This window comes from Rhinoraja longicauda, chromosome 2 (genome assembly GCF_053455715.1).
Source record: "Rhinoraja longicauda isolate Sanriku21f chromosome 2, sRhiLon1.1, whole genome shotgun sequence".
Lineage (NCBI taxonomy): Eukaryota > Metazoa > Chordata > Chondrichthyes > Rajiformes > Arhynchobatidae > Rhinoraja > Rhinoraja longicauda.
In genome coordinates this window covers 2,743,128-2,759,799 of record NC_135954.1, presented here as the reverse complement: position 1 = coordinate 2,759,799, position 16,672 = coordinate 2,743,128, and the positions used below count along the sequence as shown (strand labels likewise).

Here is a 16,672-nt window from a genome sequence, read left to right as displayed (position 1 = left end):
GGGTACTGATTGAGAATGATCAGCCATGATCACAGTGAATGGTGGTGCTGGCTCGAAGGGCCGAATGGCCTCCTCCTGCACCTATTGTCGATGTTTCTATGGGAGGGGGAGCGAGAGAGAAACTAAGAACACAGAAAAGACACGAGTGAGGGCCCCACCTTTGAGAGAAAGGAGAAACCCATGTTACCTAAAGAATGAGGACATCTCCAATGGGCTAGACTGGTACTTAATTTTAGTTTAGATTAGTATAGTTTAATTTATTATTGTCACGTGTACCGAGGTACAGTGAAAAGCTTTTGTTAGCGTGCTAACCAATCAGAGAAAAGACTACACGATACAAGGTACAGACACAGGATCATGGGAATAGATTTTAGTCTAAGATAAAGTCCAGTAAAGTCCGAGTAAAGATAGTCCAAAGGTCTCCAATGAGGTAGATAGTAGTTCAGCACCGCTCTCTGGCTGTGGTAGGAAGGTTCAGTTGCCTGATAACAGCCGGGAAAAAACTGTCCCTGAATCTGGAGGTGTGCGTTTTCACACTTCTGTACCTCTTGCCCGATGGGAGAGGGGAGAAGAGGGAGTGGCCGGGGGTGAGACTGGCCCTTGATGATGCTGCTGGCCTTGCCCAGGCAGCGTGAGGTGTAGATGGAGTCGATGGGAAGGAGGTTGGTTTGTGTCGAAGATAGGCACAAAATGCTGGAGTAACTCAGCGGGACAGGCAGTATCTCTGGAGAGAAGGAATGGGTGACGTTTCAGGTTGAGACCCTTCTTCAGACGTACCCAAAACGTCACCTATTCCTTTTCTTCTGGGATGCTGTCTGACCCGCTGAGTTTCTCCAGCATTTTGTTATGAGGGAGTGAGGGATTGCTATTGAGGGCGTGCAGCGTGGGTTCACCAGGTTAATTCCCGGGATGGCAGGACTGTCGTTTGCCGAAAGAATGGAGCGACTGGGCTTGTCTACACTGGAATTTAGATGGATGAGAGGGGATCTTATTGAAACATATAAGATTATTAAGGGGTTGGACACGCTAGAGGCTGGAAACATGGTCCCAATGTTGGGGGAATCCAGAACCAGGGGCCACAGTTTAAGAATAAGGGGTAGGCCATTTAGAACAGAGATGAGGAAAATAATTTTCACTCAGAGAGTTGTGAATCTGTGGAATTCTCTGCCTCAGAAGGCAGTGGAGGCCAATTCTCTGGATGCTTTCAAGAGAGATTTAGATAGAGCTCTTAATGATAGCGGAGTCAATATTGCTATTGAGGGAGTGCAGCGTAGGTTAACCAGATTAATTCCCGGGATGGCGGGACTGACATATGATGAAAGAATGGGTCGACTGGGCTTGTATTCACTGGAGTTCAGAAGGATGAGAGGGGATCATATGGAAAAATATAAAACTCTTAAAGAATTAGACACGTTAGATGCAGGAAAAATATTCCCGATGTTGGGGGAGTCCAGAACGAGGGGTCACAGTTTAAGAATAAGGGATAGGCCATTAAGGACTGAGATGAGGAAAAATGTCTTCACCCTGAGAGTTGTGAGTCTGTGGAATTCTCTGCCACAGAAGGCAGTGGAGGTCAATTCACTGGATCTCAGGACAAAAGGAATCAAGGAATAAGGGGAGAAAGCAGGAACGGGGTACTGATTTTAGATGATCAGCCTGGATGCTTTCATGAGTTAGATAGAGCTCTTAATGATAGCGGAGTCAAGGGATATGGGGAGAAGGCAGGAACGGGGTACTGATTGTGGATGATCAGCCATGATCACAGTGAATGGAGGTGCTGGCTCGAAGGGCCGAATGACCTCCTCCTGCACCTATTGTCTATTGTCCATTGTCTATTGCCATGATCATATTGAATGGCAGTGCTGGCTTGAAGGGCCAAATGGCGTACTCCTGCACTAATTGTTCTATGTTTCTATGTTGGTTTGTGGTTGGTTAGGGACCAACTTTGGGAGCTCCAAGCCGCAGCAACTTCGATCGCCCTGACGCAGGAGCTTGGATCGCCCCGACTGCGGATTGTTCGACTGCCCCATCCGAGGGAGAATAAAGAGAGAAGAAGCTTAGACTTTGCCTTCCATCACAGTGAGAAACGTGGGGAGTCCGCTGTGGTGGATGTTTATGTTAACTTTTATGTAGTTGTGTGTCTTGTTGGCTTGGATAATGACTTGGATGAAGGGATTAAAAGTAATAATGTCTTGGATGAAGGGATTAAAAGTGACATTAGCACATTTGCAGTTGATACAAAACTGGGTGGTAGTGTGAACTGTGAGGAAGATGCTATGAGGTTGCAGGGTGACTTGGACAGGTTGTGTGAGTGGGCGGATGCATGGCAGATGCAGTTTAGAAACATAGAAACATAGAAAATAGGTGCAGGAGTAGGCCATTCGACCCTTCGAGCCTGCACCGCCATTCAATATGATCATGGCTGATCATCCAACTCAGTATCCCGTACCTGCCTTCTCTCCATACCCCCTGATCCCTTTAGCCACAAGGGCCACATCTAACTCCCTCTTAAATATAGCCAATGAACTGGCCTCAACTACCTTCTGTGGCAGAGAATTCCACAATGTGAATGTGGATAAGTATGAGGTTATCCACTTTGGTGGTAAGAATAGGAAGGCAGATTATTATCTGAATGGTGTCAAGGTAGGAGAAGGGAACGTACAACGAGATCTGGGTGTCCTAGTGCATCAGTCACTGAAAGGAAGCATGCAGGTACAGCAGGCAGTGAAGAAAGCTAATGGAATGTTGGCCTTCATAACAAGAGGAGTTGAGTACAGGAGCAAAGAGGTCCTTCTGCAGTTGTACAGGACCCTAGTGAGACCGCACCTGTAGTACTGTGTGCAGTTTTGGTCTCCAAATTTGAGGAAGGATATTCTTGCTATTGAGGGCATGCAGCGTAGGTTTACTAGTTTAATTCCCGGAATGGCGAGACTGTCGTATGTTGAAAGACTGGAGCGGCTAGGCTTGTATACACTGGAATTTAGAAGGATGAGAGGGGATCTTATTGAAACATATAAGATTATCAAGGGGTTGGACACGTTATAGGCAGGAAACATGTTCCCAATGTTGGGGGAGTCAAGGAACAGGGGCCACAGTTTAAGAATAAGGGGTGTGCCATTTAGAACGGAGATGAGGAAAAACTTTTTCAGTCAGAGAGTTGTGAATCTGTGGAATTCTCCGCCTCGGAAGGCAGTGGAGGCCAATTCTCTGAATGCATTCAAGAGAGAGCTAGATAGAGCTCTTAAGGATAGCGGAGTCAGGGGGTATGGGGAGAAGGCAGGAACGGGGTACTGATTGAGAATGATCAGCCATGATCACATTGAATGGTGGGGCTGGCTCAAAGGGCCGAATGGCCTCCTCCTGCACCTTTTGTCTATTGTCTATTGTTGCTTTTTTTTCGTATGGCTGTGTGGTAATTCGAGTTTCACTCTACCTTAATTGGTACATGTGACAATAAACTAGGGTTGCCAACTTCCTCACTCCCAAATACGGGACAAGGCGACGTCACCGCCCCGCACCCCACGTGACCTCACCCAGCCAGTGGCCACGTGCTCCCGCTCCACCAATGGCGGCCACCCGGTCCGGATGGGAGCACGTGGCTGCTGGTTGGGTGAGGTCACGTTGGGCGCGGGGCGGCGACGTCACCCTTTGGCCTTTATTTGGGAATGAGGAAGTAGGCAATCCTACTAATACTGGACAAGGGCGGTCCCGTACGGGACAAACTAACTTAACCCAAGATACGGGATGTTCCGGCTAATATGGGACGGTTGGCAACCCTACAATAAACAGACCTTCAGAAACCTTTGATGGTCTGTGCTGCATCCACAACTCTCTGCAATTTCTTGCCGGGTTCGGAGCAGTTGCGGGGAATAGACAATAGGTGCAGGAGGAGGCCATTCGGCCCTTCGAGCCAGCACCGCCATTCAATGTAATCATGGCTCATCATTCTCAATCAGTACCCCGTTCCTGCCTTCTCCCCATACCCCCTGACTCCGCTATCCTTAAGAGCTCTATCTAGCTCTCTCTTGAATGCATTCAGAGAATTGGCCTCCACTGCCTTCTGAGGCAGAGAATTCCACAGATTCACAACTCTCTGACTGAATTTTTTTTTCCTCATCTCAGTTCTAAATGGCCTACCCCTTATTCTTAAACTGTGGCCCCTTGTTCTGGACTCCCCCAACATTGGGAACATGTTTCCTGCCTCTAACGTGTCCAACCTCTTAATAATCTTATACGTTTCGATAAGATCTCCTCTCATCCTTCTAAACTAACTTAGGAAGACAGAGGATTTGGGAGTAGGGAATGCCGTGTTCATTTGTGGTATCTCTACATTGAACTGCAACCATCATGGTCCATGGTCTATTCTATTACACCTGGTCTTGGGGCTCATGGTACACCTGGAGCATGCGCAGTGCGTCGTCGCCGCACAGCCCAATTGGAGCATGCGCAGTGAAACGTTCCTTCAGCACGCCGGGCCGTCCTTCCGGAGCACGCGCAGTTCGTCGGTTCCCGGCAGCCGAACGGGGAGCAAGCGCAGTGACGCTGGCTCTCATGGCGCCTGCCGCTCGGCGCATGCACATTCGGTCGGTTCCCGGCATCCCAACCGGGAGCATGCGCGGTGCGCCGGCTGTCATGGCGCCGGCGGCGTGGAGCATGCGCAGTGCGCCGGCTGTTATGGCGCCGGCCGCGTGGAGCATGCGCGGTGCCTCCCCTTTCCTCTGGCCGGCCGGCCGTTCGGGCGCCGCGCTGCAGGCCGGGATCTTGGAGGACCTGAGCGGAGAGTCAGAGCGCAGCCCCGGCGAAATGGCGGACGTTGAGAGCCAGGAGCAGGAGGCGGCGGCAGAGGCCGAGCCCGAGGGCGACTGGAGCCGCAACGAGCGCCTGGTGGCCGCCATCACCACCGCGGCGCAGGAAGAGTAAGGAGGAGGGGGGAGAGGGACGCGGGGAGGGGAAACCTGAGGGGAGCGGGGGGAGGGAGGGAGATGGCGGCGGCCGCGGCGGGGAGGCCGATCCAGCGACCCTCGTGTGGAGAGCGTCGCGGCCCCAGCCCGGCCCGGCCCGGCCCCGGGTAAGTGGCGGCCCCAACACCAGCCCGGCCCCGGGGACGCGACGGCCCCGGCCTCGGCCAAGACTGGGGGCCCCGGCCCGGGTGAGTGGCGACCCCAACGTCGGCCAAGTGGGGGCCCCGGCCTGGGGTAAGAAGTGGCGGCCTCGGCCAAGTGGGGGCCCCGGCCCGGGTAAGCGCTGGCCTCGGCCAAGACTGGGGGCCCCGGCCCGGGGAAAGAAGCCCCCGACCGTCACGGCTTGGGGTAAATGGCGCTCCTGGCCCTGGATAAGAGGCCGCGGCCCAGCCAGGACTCGGGCTCTCCCCGCGCTGTCCTCGGCCTCGATCTCCTCTCCCCCACCCAGGCTCCCGGGCTTCCCGCTCTCCTCTTCCCACCGTCCCCAAAGTCAGAGACAAAGAGACCTTTGGCATCACCATTTACTGAAAGTAAGCGTGCAGGTACAGCAGGCAGTGAAGAAACCTGACGGCATGTTGGCCTTCATAACAAGAGGAGTTGAGTGAAGGGGCAAAGAGGTCCTTCTGCAGTTGTACAGGGCCCTAGTGAGACCGCACCTGGAGTACTGTGTGTAGTTTGGTCTCCTAATTTGTGGAAGGACGTCCTTGCTGTTGAGGCAGTGCAGCGTAGGTTCACCAGGTTAATCCCCGGGATAGCGGGACTGTCATATGAGGAAAGATTGGAAAGACTGGGCTTGTATACACTGGAGTTTAGAAGGATGAGAGGGGATCTTATAGACACATAAATTTATAAAAGGACTGGACAAACTAGATGCAGGAAAAATGTTGGGGGAGTCCAGAACCAGGGGCCACAGTCTGAGAATAAAGGGGAGGCCATTTAAAACTGAGGTGAGAAGAAAGTTTTTCACCCAGAGAGTTGTGAATTTGTGGAATTCTCTGCCACAGAAGGTTGTGGAAGCCAATTCACTGGATGAATTTAAAAGTGAATTAGATAGAGCTAGTGGAGTCAGGGGGTATGGGGAGAAGGCAGGCACGGGTTACTGATTGTAGATGATCAGCCATGATCACAATGAATGGCGGTGCTGGCTCGAAGGGCCGAATGGCCTCCTCCTGCACCTATTTTCTATGTTTCTATCCCCAGTAACAGATCTCACTTCATTCAATCCAATACCCAGAAATTTTACAAGACAGTCCTCGGGTCACTTCATTTATTTTATACAAGAATTAGAGCAAACAAAAAATAGCTACCTACAGTCACTATATCCATGGACTGACTTTTCCAGAGAGGAACATCCTTCCCAACACCACCCTTGTCACCAACCTTGTCACTCTTCACGTCACAGCTCGACAACTTGGACATGGACCATCTCACTAAACTTGCCCACATAAATCTAAATGACCCTTTTGCAACCTGTACCCACGCGAGCGAAACCTGCACAAGATAGCCCAGCTGTTGGCGGTTGTGCAGTAGAAAGCAGAAAAGGAAAAAAGGTTCGCAAACCCGTCTCCCTCATCCCGCTATCCCGCTCGCCTCAGGCTCTCTGCTCCCTCACACCCTGACACGCTTCCCCCCCTGCACACACAGTAACATAGAAAATGGGTGCAGGAGTAAGCCATTCGGCCCATCGAACAGCACCCCCATTCAATATGATCATCAATGGCTGATCATCCACAACCAGTACCCCGTTCCTCCCTTCTCCCCATACCCCCTGACTCCGCTATCCTTAAGAGCTCTATCTAGCTCTCTCTTGAAAGCATTCAGAGAATTGGCCTCCACTGCCTTCTGAGGCAGAGAATTGCACAGATTTACAACTCTCTGTCTGAAAAAGTCTTTCCTCATCTCCGTTCTAAATGGTTTACCCCTTATTCTGAAAGTATCGCCCCTGGTTCTGGACTCCCCCAACATTGGGAACATGTTTCCTGCCTCTAGCGTGTCCAATCCCTTAATAATCTTATTTCATAGTTAAGTTCTTCTAAGTCAGACCTCACACCTGTGGCAAGATAGAGAAAGTTAATATTTTAGATTGTATTAGCCTGAAAATATTGATTATTGGCTAGTGTGCAAATGTTGCAGATGGACGGTGTTACGGCTCAGGTTTATTACTGTTACGTGTACTGAGGTACAATGAAAATATGTTTACATGCTATCCAAACAAATCAGATAATGCTGTACATGCATACAATCAAACCAAATGCAAATACAAAATTGTTAGCTCCGCACCACATAGATGGCATGGTTTTTGTCTTTTCGCTATACATATTAGTGTATGTGCACATGTGTGTATATAAAGATATGCGTGTGTGTATATGTGCATATAAGGATGTGTGTATTTATAGATATATTAGTGTATGTATTAGTGTGGATATTTAATCTATGTGTATATATAAATATAGGTGTGTGTGTATAATATATATATACACACACACAGATTTAGTAATAAACCTAGCAATAATAGTGCAAAGATAAAAAACAATGTCCCCCAAGTCTGTGTAGTCTGGAGCTTATTTGAAGGTTGTAGTGTTCAATGACCTGATAGTTGTCGGGAAGACGCTGCTCCTGAACCTGGACAATACTGATTTCAGGCTCCTGTACCTTCTCAACGGTGACAAAAGTGAAATGGCCAGAGTGCAGAATATAGTTTCTCAGTTGGAAAAGAGATTGAAAAGTGGGGCCATTGTATCGGATGACAGTAGACCGTGTTGTTCTGGGACCAGCACGCAGAGTTGCTAGGCTCCAGCGCCATCTTGGATGAATCTTTAGAACGTTTCTGCCTTCTGTTGGTTGAGAGACACGAAAAGCCGGAGTAACTCAGCTTGTCAGGCAGCATCTCTGGAGAAAGGGAATAGTTGATGTGTCGGGTTGAGACCCTTCTTCGGAAGAGTCTGATGAAGGGTCTCGACCAAAACCATCACCTAATCCTTTCCTCCAGAGATGCTGCCTGTCCCGCTGAGTTACTCGAGCTTTTTGTGTCTATCTTTGGTTTAAACCAGCATTCTCAGTTCCTCCCTACACATTCTGTCGGTTGATGCTGAGAGTCCTGATGTCATGCAGAAATAATAATCCTGACATTCCAGTCTTTTTAACTGACAGTCAACTTGGTGTCATTTTTATAGCGGAATTTTTTTAACACAATATTTTTAGTTTTGAAGTTGGAGCTGCCTCTGATCTTTGCCCCGTGCTGTAATTTTTGTGTATGCCCGTGCAAAATTGACAATAGGTGCAGGAGGAGGCCATTCGGCCCTTCGAGCCAGCACCGCCATTCACTGAGATCATGGCTGATCATCCACAATCAATACCCTGTTCCTGCCTTCTCCACATATCCCTTGACTCCACTATCTTTAAGAGTTGTATCTAACTCTCTCTTGAAAGCATCAAGAGAATTAGCCTCCACTTCCTTCTGTGGCAGAGAATTCCACAGATTCACAACTCTCTGGGTGAAAAGGTTTTTCCTCATCTCCGTTCTAAATGGCCTACCCCTTATTCTTGAGCTGTTGTTTTTCTTCAAAGCCCAAAATTGCTAGAAATAGCAATCACAGTGAGTGGAAGATTCAATATTTTGTTATACAATATGAGCGTTGCCCTGTCTAGATTTTTAGTTTTCTAGTACATGGATGATGATTTATGTGGAGATCTATGATTGTAGAAATGAGTTGCTATTGGGAGAGAGAAGGATCTTGTGAAAGATAACAAGAATTGTTGGGAGGGAAATCGGGTGAGTTTCACACATATTTGGTGTATATAGTAATGCTTGCATCATCTGTATTTGATTTTTAGATTCATGGTCATACAGCACAAAAAATGGCCCTATGGCTTAAAAGTTCAAGCCGGCCAAAATGTCCATCTAAGCTTATCCCATTTGCCTGTGTTTGGCCCATATCCCTCTAAACCTTAGGACAAAACTGCAAATGCTGGTTTAAATCGAAGGTAGACCCAAAATGCTGGAGTAACTCAGCGGGTCAGGCAGCATCTCAGGAGGGAGGGAGCGAATAGGTTCATTCCTTCTCTCCTGTGATGCTGCCGGACCCACTGAGTTACTCCAACAATTTGTGTCTCCAACTACATTCTATCTTTGTCCCACCCCCTCCCCTGACATCAGTCTGAAGAAGGGTCTCGACCCAAAATGTCACCCATTCCTTCTCCTGAGATGCTGCCTGACCCGCTGAGTTACTCCAGCACTCTGTGAAACGTCACCCATCCCTTCTCTCCTGAGATGCTGCCTGACCCGCTGAGTTACTCCAGCATTTTGTGTCCACCTCCCTCTAAACCTTTCCTATCTATCTACCTGTTCAAATGTCTTTTAAATGTATATTGTACCTGCCTCAAATACACTAATGTGCAGCACCCTGTGCACATACCGCCCACTGTGTGGGGAAAGTTAGATCTGCCCTCAGATCCCTTTAAATCTTTCCCTGTGCCAATGCTCGTCTTAAACTCCGCTACTCTGGAAGAAAGACTGTAACAATCTACCCTATCTCTGTCCCTTTGTATGACCACCCGGTTGATCTTCAGTGTAAACCAGCATCTACAGTTCCTTCCCTGTACCTATCCTTGACTTAGACTCCCCAGCACTGGGAGAAATACTGTGTGCATCTACCTTATTTATGCCCATCATACTTTTATGCACCTCTATAAGGTCACTTTCAGCTTCCTTGTTACAGGAAAAACAATCGCAGTCAATCTAACCCAAGAGAGAGCTAGATAGAGCTCTTAAGGATAGCGGAGTCAAGGGGTATGGGGAGAAGGCAGGGCGAGGCAGGGCAGGGAGAAGGAGTATGCTATTGAGGGCGTGCAGCGTAGGTTTACTAGGTTAATTCCCGGAATGGCGGGACTGTCATATGTTGAAAGACTGGAGCGGAGATCTTATCGAAAAGTATAAGATTATTAAGGGGTTGGACACGTTAGAGGCAGGAAACATGTTCCCAATGTTGGGGGAGTCCAGAACAAGGGGCCTCAGTTTAAGAATAAGGGGTAGGCCATTTAGAACTGAGATGAGGAAAAACTTTTTCAGTCAGAGAGTTGTAAATCTGTGGAATTCTCTTAAGGATAGCGGAGTCAGGGGGTATGGGGAGAAGGCAGGAACGGGGTACTGATTGAGAATGATCAGCCATGATCACATTGAATGGTGGTGCTGGCTCGGAGGGCCGAATGGCCTCCTCCTGCACCTATTGTCTAACCCCTCCTTATAATTCCAGTCCTCCTGGCAATATCTTTGGGAACCATTTGCATGATCTATGGCTTCATCACATCCTTCCGCTAGTGTGCTTTTGGAACTGCATACAATATTTCCCAACTGCAGATCTAACTACCAATTTGCATAACTAACACGAAGGATTCTTAGAACAGCTTGTACTGGAGCCTACCAGGGAGAAGGCAATTCTGGATTTAGTGTTGTGTAATGGTCCTGATCTGATAAGGGGACTAGAGGTAAAAGAGCCATTAGGAGGCAGTGATCACAACATGATAAGTTTTACTCTGCAAATGGAAAGGCAGAAGGGAAAATCGGAAGTGTCAGTATTACAGTATAGCAAAGGGGATTACAGAGGCATGAGGCAGGAGCTGGCCAAAATTGACTGGAAGGAGGCCCTAGCAGGGAAGACGGTAGAACAGCAATGGCAGGTATTCCTGGGAATAATGCAGAGGTTGCAGGATCAATTTATTCCAAAGAGGTGGAAAGACTAAGGGGAGTAAGAGACACCTGTGGCTGACAAGGGAAGTCAGGGACAGCATAAAAATTAAGGAGAGGAAGTATAACATAGCAAAGAAGAGTGGGAAGACAGAGGATTGGGACTCTTTTAAAGAGCAACAAAAGTTAACTAAAAAGGCAATACGGGGAGAAAAGATGAGGTACGAGGGTAAACTAGCCAATAATATAAAGGAGGATAGCAAAAGCCTTTTTAGGTACGTGAAGAGGAAAAAAATAGTCATGGCAAATGTGGGTCCCTTGAAGACAGAAGCAGGGGAATTTATTATGGGGAACAAAGAAATGGCAGACGAGTTAAACCGTTACTTTGGATCAGTCTTCACTGAGGAAGATACACACAATCTCCCAAATGTTCTAGGGGCCGGAGAACCTAGGGTGATGGAGGAACTGAAGGAAATCCACATTAGGCAGGAAATGGTTTTGGGTAGACTGATGGGACTGAAGGCTGATAAATCCCCAGGGCCTGATGGTCTGCATCCCAGGGTACTTAAGGAAGTGGCTCTAGAAATAGTGGAAGCATTGGAGATCATTTTTCAATGTTCTATAGATTCAGGATCAGTTCCTGTGGATTGGAGGATAGCAAATGTTATCCCACTTTTTAAGAAAGGAGGGAGAGAGAAAACAGGTAATTATAGACCAGTTAGTCTGACATCAGTGGTGGGGAAGATGCTGGAGTCAATTATAAAAGACGAAATTGCTGAGCATTTGGATAGCGGTAACAGGATCATTCCGAGTCAGCATGGATTTACGAAGGGGAAATCATGCTTGACAAATCTACTGGAATTTTTTGAGGATGTAACTAGGAAAATTGACAGGGGAGAGTCAGTGGATGTGGTGTACCTCGACTTTCAGAAAGCCTTCGACAAGGTCCCACATAGGAGATTAGTGGGCAAAATTAGGGCACATGGTATTGGGGGTAGGGTACTGACATGGATAAAAAATTGGTTGACAGACAGAAAGCAAAGAGTGGGGATAAATGGGTCCCTTTCGGAATGGCAGGCAGTGACCAGTGGAGGCAGTACCGCAAGGTTCGGTGCTGGGACCCCAGCTATTTACGATATACATTAATGACTTAGACGAAGGGATTAAAAGTACCATTAGCAAATTTGCAGATGATACTAAGCTGGGGGGTAGTGTGAATTGTGAGGAAGATGCAATAAGGCTGCAGGGTGACTTGGACAGGTTGTGTGAGTGGGCGGATACATGGCAGATGCAGTTTAATGTAGATAAGTGTGAGGTTATTCACTTTGGAAGTAAGAATAGAAAGGCAGATTATTATCTGAATGGTGTCAAGTTAGGAGGAGGGGGAGTTCAACGAGATCTGGGTGTCCTAGTGCATCAGTCAATGAAAGGAAGCATGCAGGTACAGCAGGCAGTGAAGAAAGCCAATGGAATGTTGGCCTTCGTAACAAGAGGAGTTGAGTATAGGAGCAAAGAGGTCCTTCTACAGTTGTACCGGGCCCTGGTGAGACCGCACCTGGAGTACTGTGTGCAGTTTTGGTCTCCAAATTTGAGGAAGGATATTCTTGCTATGGAGGGCGTGCAGCGTAGGTTCACTAGGTTAATTCCCGGAATGGCGGGACTGTCGTATGTTGAAAGGCTGGAGCGATTGGGCTTGTATACACTGGAATTTAGAAGGATGAGGGGGGATCTTATTGAAACATATAAGATAATTAGGGGATTGGACACATTAGAGGCAGGAAACATGTTCCCAATGTTGGGGGAGTCCAGAACAAGGGGCCACAGTTTAAGAATAAGGGGTAGGCCATTTAGAACGGAGATGAGGAAGAACTTTTTCAGTCAGAGAGTGGTGAAGGTGTGGAATTCTCTGCCTCAGAAGGCAGTGGAGGCCAGTTCGTTGGATGCTTTCAAGAGAGAGCTGGATAGAGCTCTTAAGGATAGCGGAGTGAGGGGGTATGGGGAGAAGGCAGGAACGGGGTACTGATTGAGAGGGATCAGCCATGATCGCATTGAATGGCGGTGCTGGCTCGAAGGGCTGAATGGCCTACTCCTGCACCTATTGTCTATTGTCTATCCCACTCTTGTACTCAGCACTACGGCTGATGAAAGCAAGCATGGCATATGCCATATTCATCACCTTGCCTCCCTGTGTTGCCACTTTCAGGGAGCTACAGTGCCCTCCATAATCTTTGGGACAAAGACCCATCATTTATTTACAGGTGCTCCCCGGCTTACGATGTTTCGACTGGCGATAGTTTGACTTTGCGATGGTGCAAACGACAGGGGCCCGTAGCGAGCTTCCGGCCACGTGTATTACAGTGCATTTCGACTTACAATATTTTTGGTTTCCGATGGGTTTCTCGGAACGGAACCCCTTCGGAAGCTGAGGAGCACCTGTATTTGCCTCTGTACTCCACATGGTTAAAGTGCACATTGTCAGATTTTAATAAAGGGCATTTTTATACATTTTGGTTTCGCCATGTAGAGATTACAGCAGTGTTTATACATAGTCCCCCCCATTTCAGGACACCATAATGTTTGGGACACAGCAATGTCATGTAAATGAAAGTAGTCATGTTTAGTATTTTGTTGCATATCCTTGGCATGCAATGACTGCTTGAAGTCTGCAACAGCGTCTGCAGACCCTTGTTTCTACAGCTGGAAGTGAGCAAACAAGTGTTTTAAAATCAGAGAGCCACGGGAACATGCCCTGTGGCCCATCGGGTTCGTACTGACCATCGCTTACCCATCCTGCATTGAACCCATTTTAGTCTACCCGTACTCATCAACACACTAAGGGCAGTTTACAGTGGTTAACCAGCTTGCTTTTGGGATGGGGCTGTTATCAGGCAACTGAAACATCCTACCAATAACTAGAGGGCGGTCCTGACCTCACTGGAGACCCTCATACTATCTTTGGTAGGATTTTACTGGACTTTATCTGCACTAAACGTTATTCGTTTTATCCTGTTTCTGTACACTAGACGGCTTGATTGTAATCGTAGATAGTCTTTCCGTTAACTGATTAGCACACAACAAAAGCTTTTCTCTGTACCTCGGCGCACATGACAATAGACTAAACTAACTGAATTGGAAATAGACAAAAAGCTGGAGTAACTCAGCGGGTCAGGCAGCATCTCTGGAGAAAAGGAATAGGTGTGCTTCGGGTCAAGACCCGCATTCAGATAGAGTCTGGGGAGAGGGCAACGAGAGACATGAAAAAGTGCATAGAAAAAATAGATAAGGACAATTCAAAGCCAGCAGCGATGATCAATGAAAGGTGGAGCCCACAATGGTCCATTGTTGGCTGTGGGGAAGAGTTATACAAACAGTTAAACCCAGGAGAATGGCAGTGAAGGACTAGGGTGGGGGAGGGATGGAGAGAGAGGGGATGAAAGGGTTACTTGAAGTTAGAGAAATCCATATTCATACAACTGGGTTGGAACACTGGAGGACCCCACATGGTCACAGGGAGAATGTGCAAACTCCACACAGACAGCACCCCCAGGCTCAGGGTAAACCAGCACCTACAGTTCCTTGTTGACTGAATATAAATGATGAAAATCTTTCAGATAAGATGACAATTACGAGGGTTAAAAATATTATGAGAACATTATGAAACCCTGACAAAGTGACACCAGAACACTGGAAACAGGCCAATGATTTGCCCATAATAAAGAGCGTCAAACGGGGAACTGCAAGCCCATGAACCCTGTCTCCATACAAATTAAAATAAGAACAAAAAAAAACAAATGTTAACTTGAAAATCTGTACGTTTTCAGGTTAACCTCAATTTGAAATTAAGGTTCAGATTGGTTAATCTGAAAATGTACAGATTATCCTTGAAAGGCAGCAGGAAGCAGAGACAGAGAAAGAAAGAGCACATTTTGTCTGCTCAATGTCATGTGGAAATATTCTACCTTGAATTCCAAATGAGTTTGGAGTTACCTACAATATCTGTTAGATGTTACATCTTGTTGAAGTCCAAGACTTATCCTAGGAGTAGATAATGAGTTTTGGGTTAGAAAAACAAGTCACCCTTCACGCAGTATGCCAGGGCAATGAGATAAAGCAGTCTCCTAATTGGAGGAAGGACGTCCTTGCTATTGAGGCAGTGCAACTTAGGTTCACGAGGCTAATCCCTGGGATGGCGGGACTGTCATATGTGGAAAGATTGGAAAGACTGGGCTTGTATTCACTGGAGTTTAGAAGGATGAGAGGGGATCTTATAGGGACGTATAAAATTATAAAAGGACTGGACAAGCTAGATGCAGGAAAAATGTTCCCAATGTTGGGAGAGTCCAGAACCAGGGGCCACACAGTCTAAGAATAAAGGGGAGGGCATTTAAAACTGAAGTGAGAAAAAAGTTTTTCACTCAGAGAGTTGTGAATTTGTGGAATTCTCTGCCACGGAAGGTTGTGGAGGCCAATTCACTGGGTGAATTTAAAAGAGAGTTAGATAGAGCTCTTGGGGCTCGTGGAATCAAAGGATATGGGGAGAAGGCAGGTTATTGATTGTGGATGATCACAATGAATGGCGGTGCTGGCTCGAAGGACCAAATGGCCGCCTCCTGCACCTATTTTCTATGTTTCTAGTACAGTAGAAACAAGGAACTGTAGGTGCTGGTTTACAAAAGAAGACACAGAGTGCTGGAGTAGCTCAGTGGGTCAGGTAGCATCTCTGGAGAACATGGATAGGTGATGTTTTGTGTCAGGGCCCTTTTTTAGATTCAAGTAGCTCAGATGGTCAGGTGGCATCGCAGGAGAACATGGATAGTCGCCTGTCTGTGTCCTGAGATGCTGCCTGGCCCATTGAGCTGTTCCAGCACCATGTCTTCTGTGGAACAGTCTAATCAGACGTTCAGTTCTGATGATGGATTATAGACCTGAATCCTACACTGATGCTGCCTCACTAGCTTTATATTGCTTGAGCTTGTTTTTATTGTAAATTTTCTGCTTCGGCACTTTTTTTTATAGCTTTTTCACATTCATAAGTGATTGGAGCAGAATTAGGCCATTCAGCCCATCAAGTCTACTCTGCCATTCAATCATGGCTGATCTATTTCCCCCTCTTAACCCCATTCTCCTGCCCTTTCCCCGTAACCCCTGACACCCTTACTAATCAAAATTCCATTTATCTATAAACTCCTCTGGATCTAGAGTTGTATGTAGAACAGATTACGAAAAACATGGGTGGCGCAGCCACTGCCTCACAGTGCCAGAGACCCAGGTTCCATCCTGACTGCAGGTGCTTGGCTGTACGGAGTTTGTACGTTCTCCCCGTGACCTGCGTGGGTTTTCTCCGAGGTCTTCTGTTTCCTCCCACACTCCAAAGACATACAGGTTTGTAGGTTAATTGGTTTGATGTAAATGTAAAATTGTCCCTTGTAGGGTAGTGTTAATGTGTGGGGATCGCTGGTCGGTGCGGACTCGGTGGGCCGAAGAGCCTGTTTCCTCGCTGTATTTCTAAACTAAACTAAAGATTAAGAAAGAATGGCAGACTTATGTAAGGACATCAGTGAACCATTACAACTGACAGTGTCAATTATCAACCAGATTATTAACTGAATTTAAATTCTACAGCCACCATGTCGGGATTTGAACTTCACTATTTGGATTGCTAGTCTAAACCTCTGGATTACTCGTTTGATACTTTACCCCCTGTACCACCATCATACCCATGCTATTTTCAGTAGACTTGAATCTTGCTATTCCAGATATGTGTGTATTCTGTTCACTCTTTGTAAAAATCATAGCACAAGAACGCCCTTCAGCCCACTAAGCCCATAATCCAATCATTCCTGGGACCATTCGCGTAAAATGATCAGAGTTTGTATGGAGTTTGTACGTTCTCCCTGTGACCGCGTGGGTTTTCTCCAGGTGCTCTGGTTTCCTCCCACACTCCAAAGACGTGCAGGTTAATTTGCTTCGGTAAAGATTGTAAATTGTCCCTAGTGTGTTGGATAGTGCAAGCATATGAGGTGATTGC

General features: G+C 47.2%; 1 protein-coding gene across 6 annotated transcripts in view; it reads left to right on the top strand.

Moving 5' to 3' along the window:
- The first annotated feature begins 4,768 nt into the window (after positions 1-4,768).
- prpf4bb (pre-mRNA processing factor 4Bb) overlaps positions 4,769-16,672 on the top strand; it is a 71,817-nt gene continuing 59,913 nt past the window's right edge. For all 6 annotated transcript variants that reach the window (XR_013548345.1, XR_013548344.1, XR_013548346.1 and 3 more), the window contains exon 1: positions 4,769-4,916. Coding sequence is in view for 1 of the 6 variants with exons in the window: in XM_078413908.1 (XP_078270034.1) it covers positions 4,804-4,916 (113 nt within the window). In the remaining 5 variants the exon portion in view is untranslated. The remainder of the gene's footprint in view (positions 4,917-16,672) is intronic.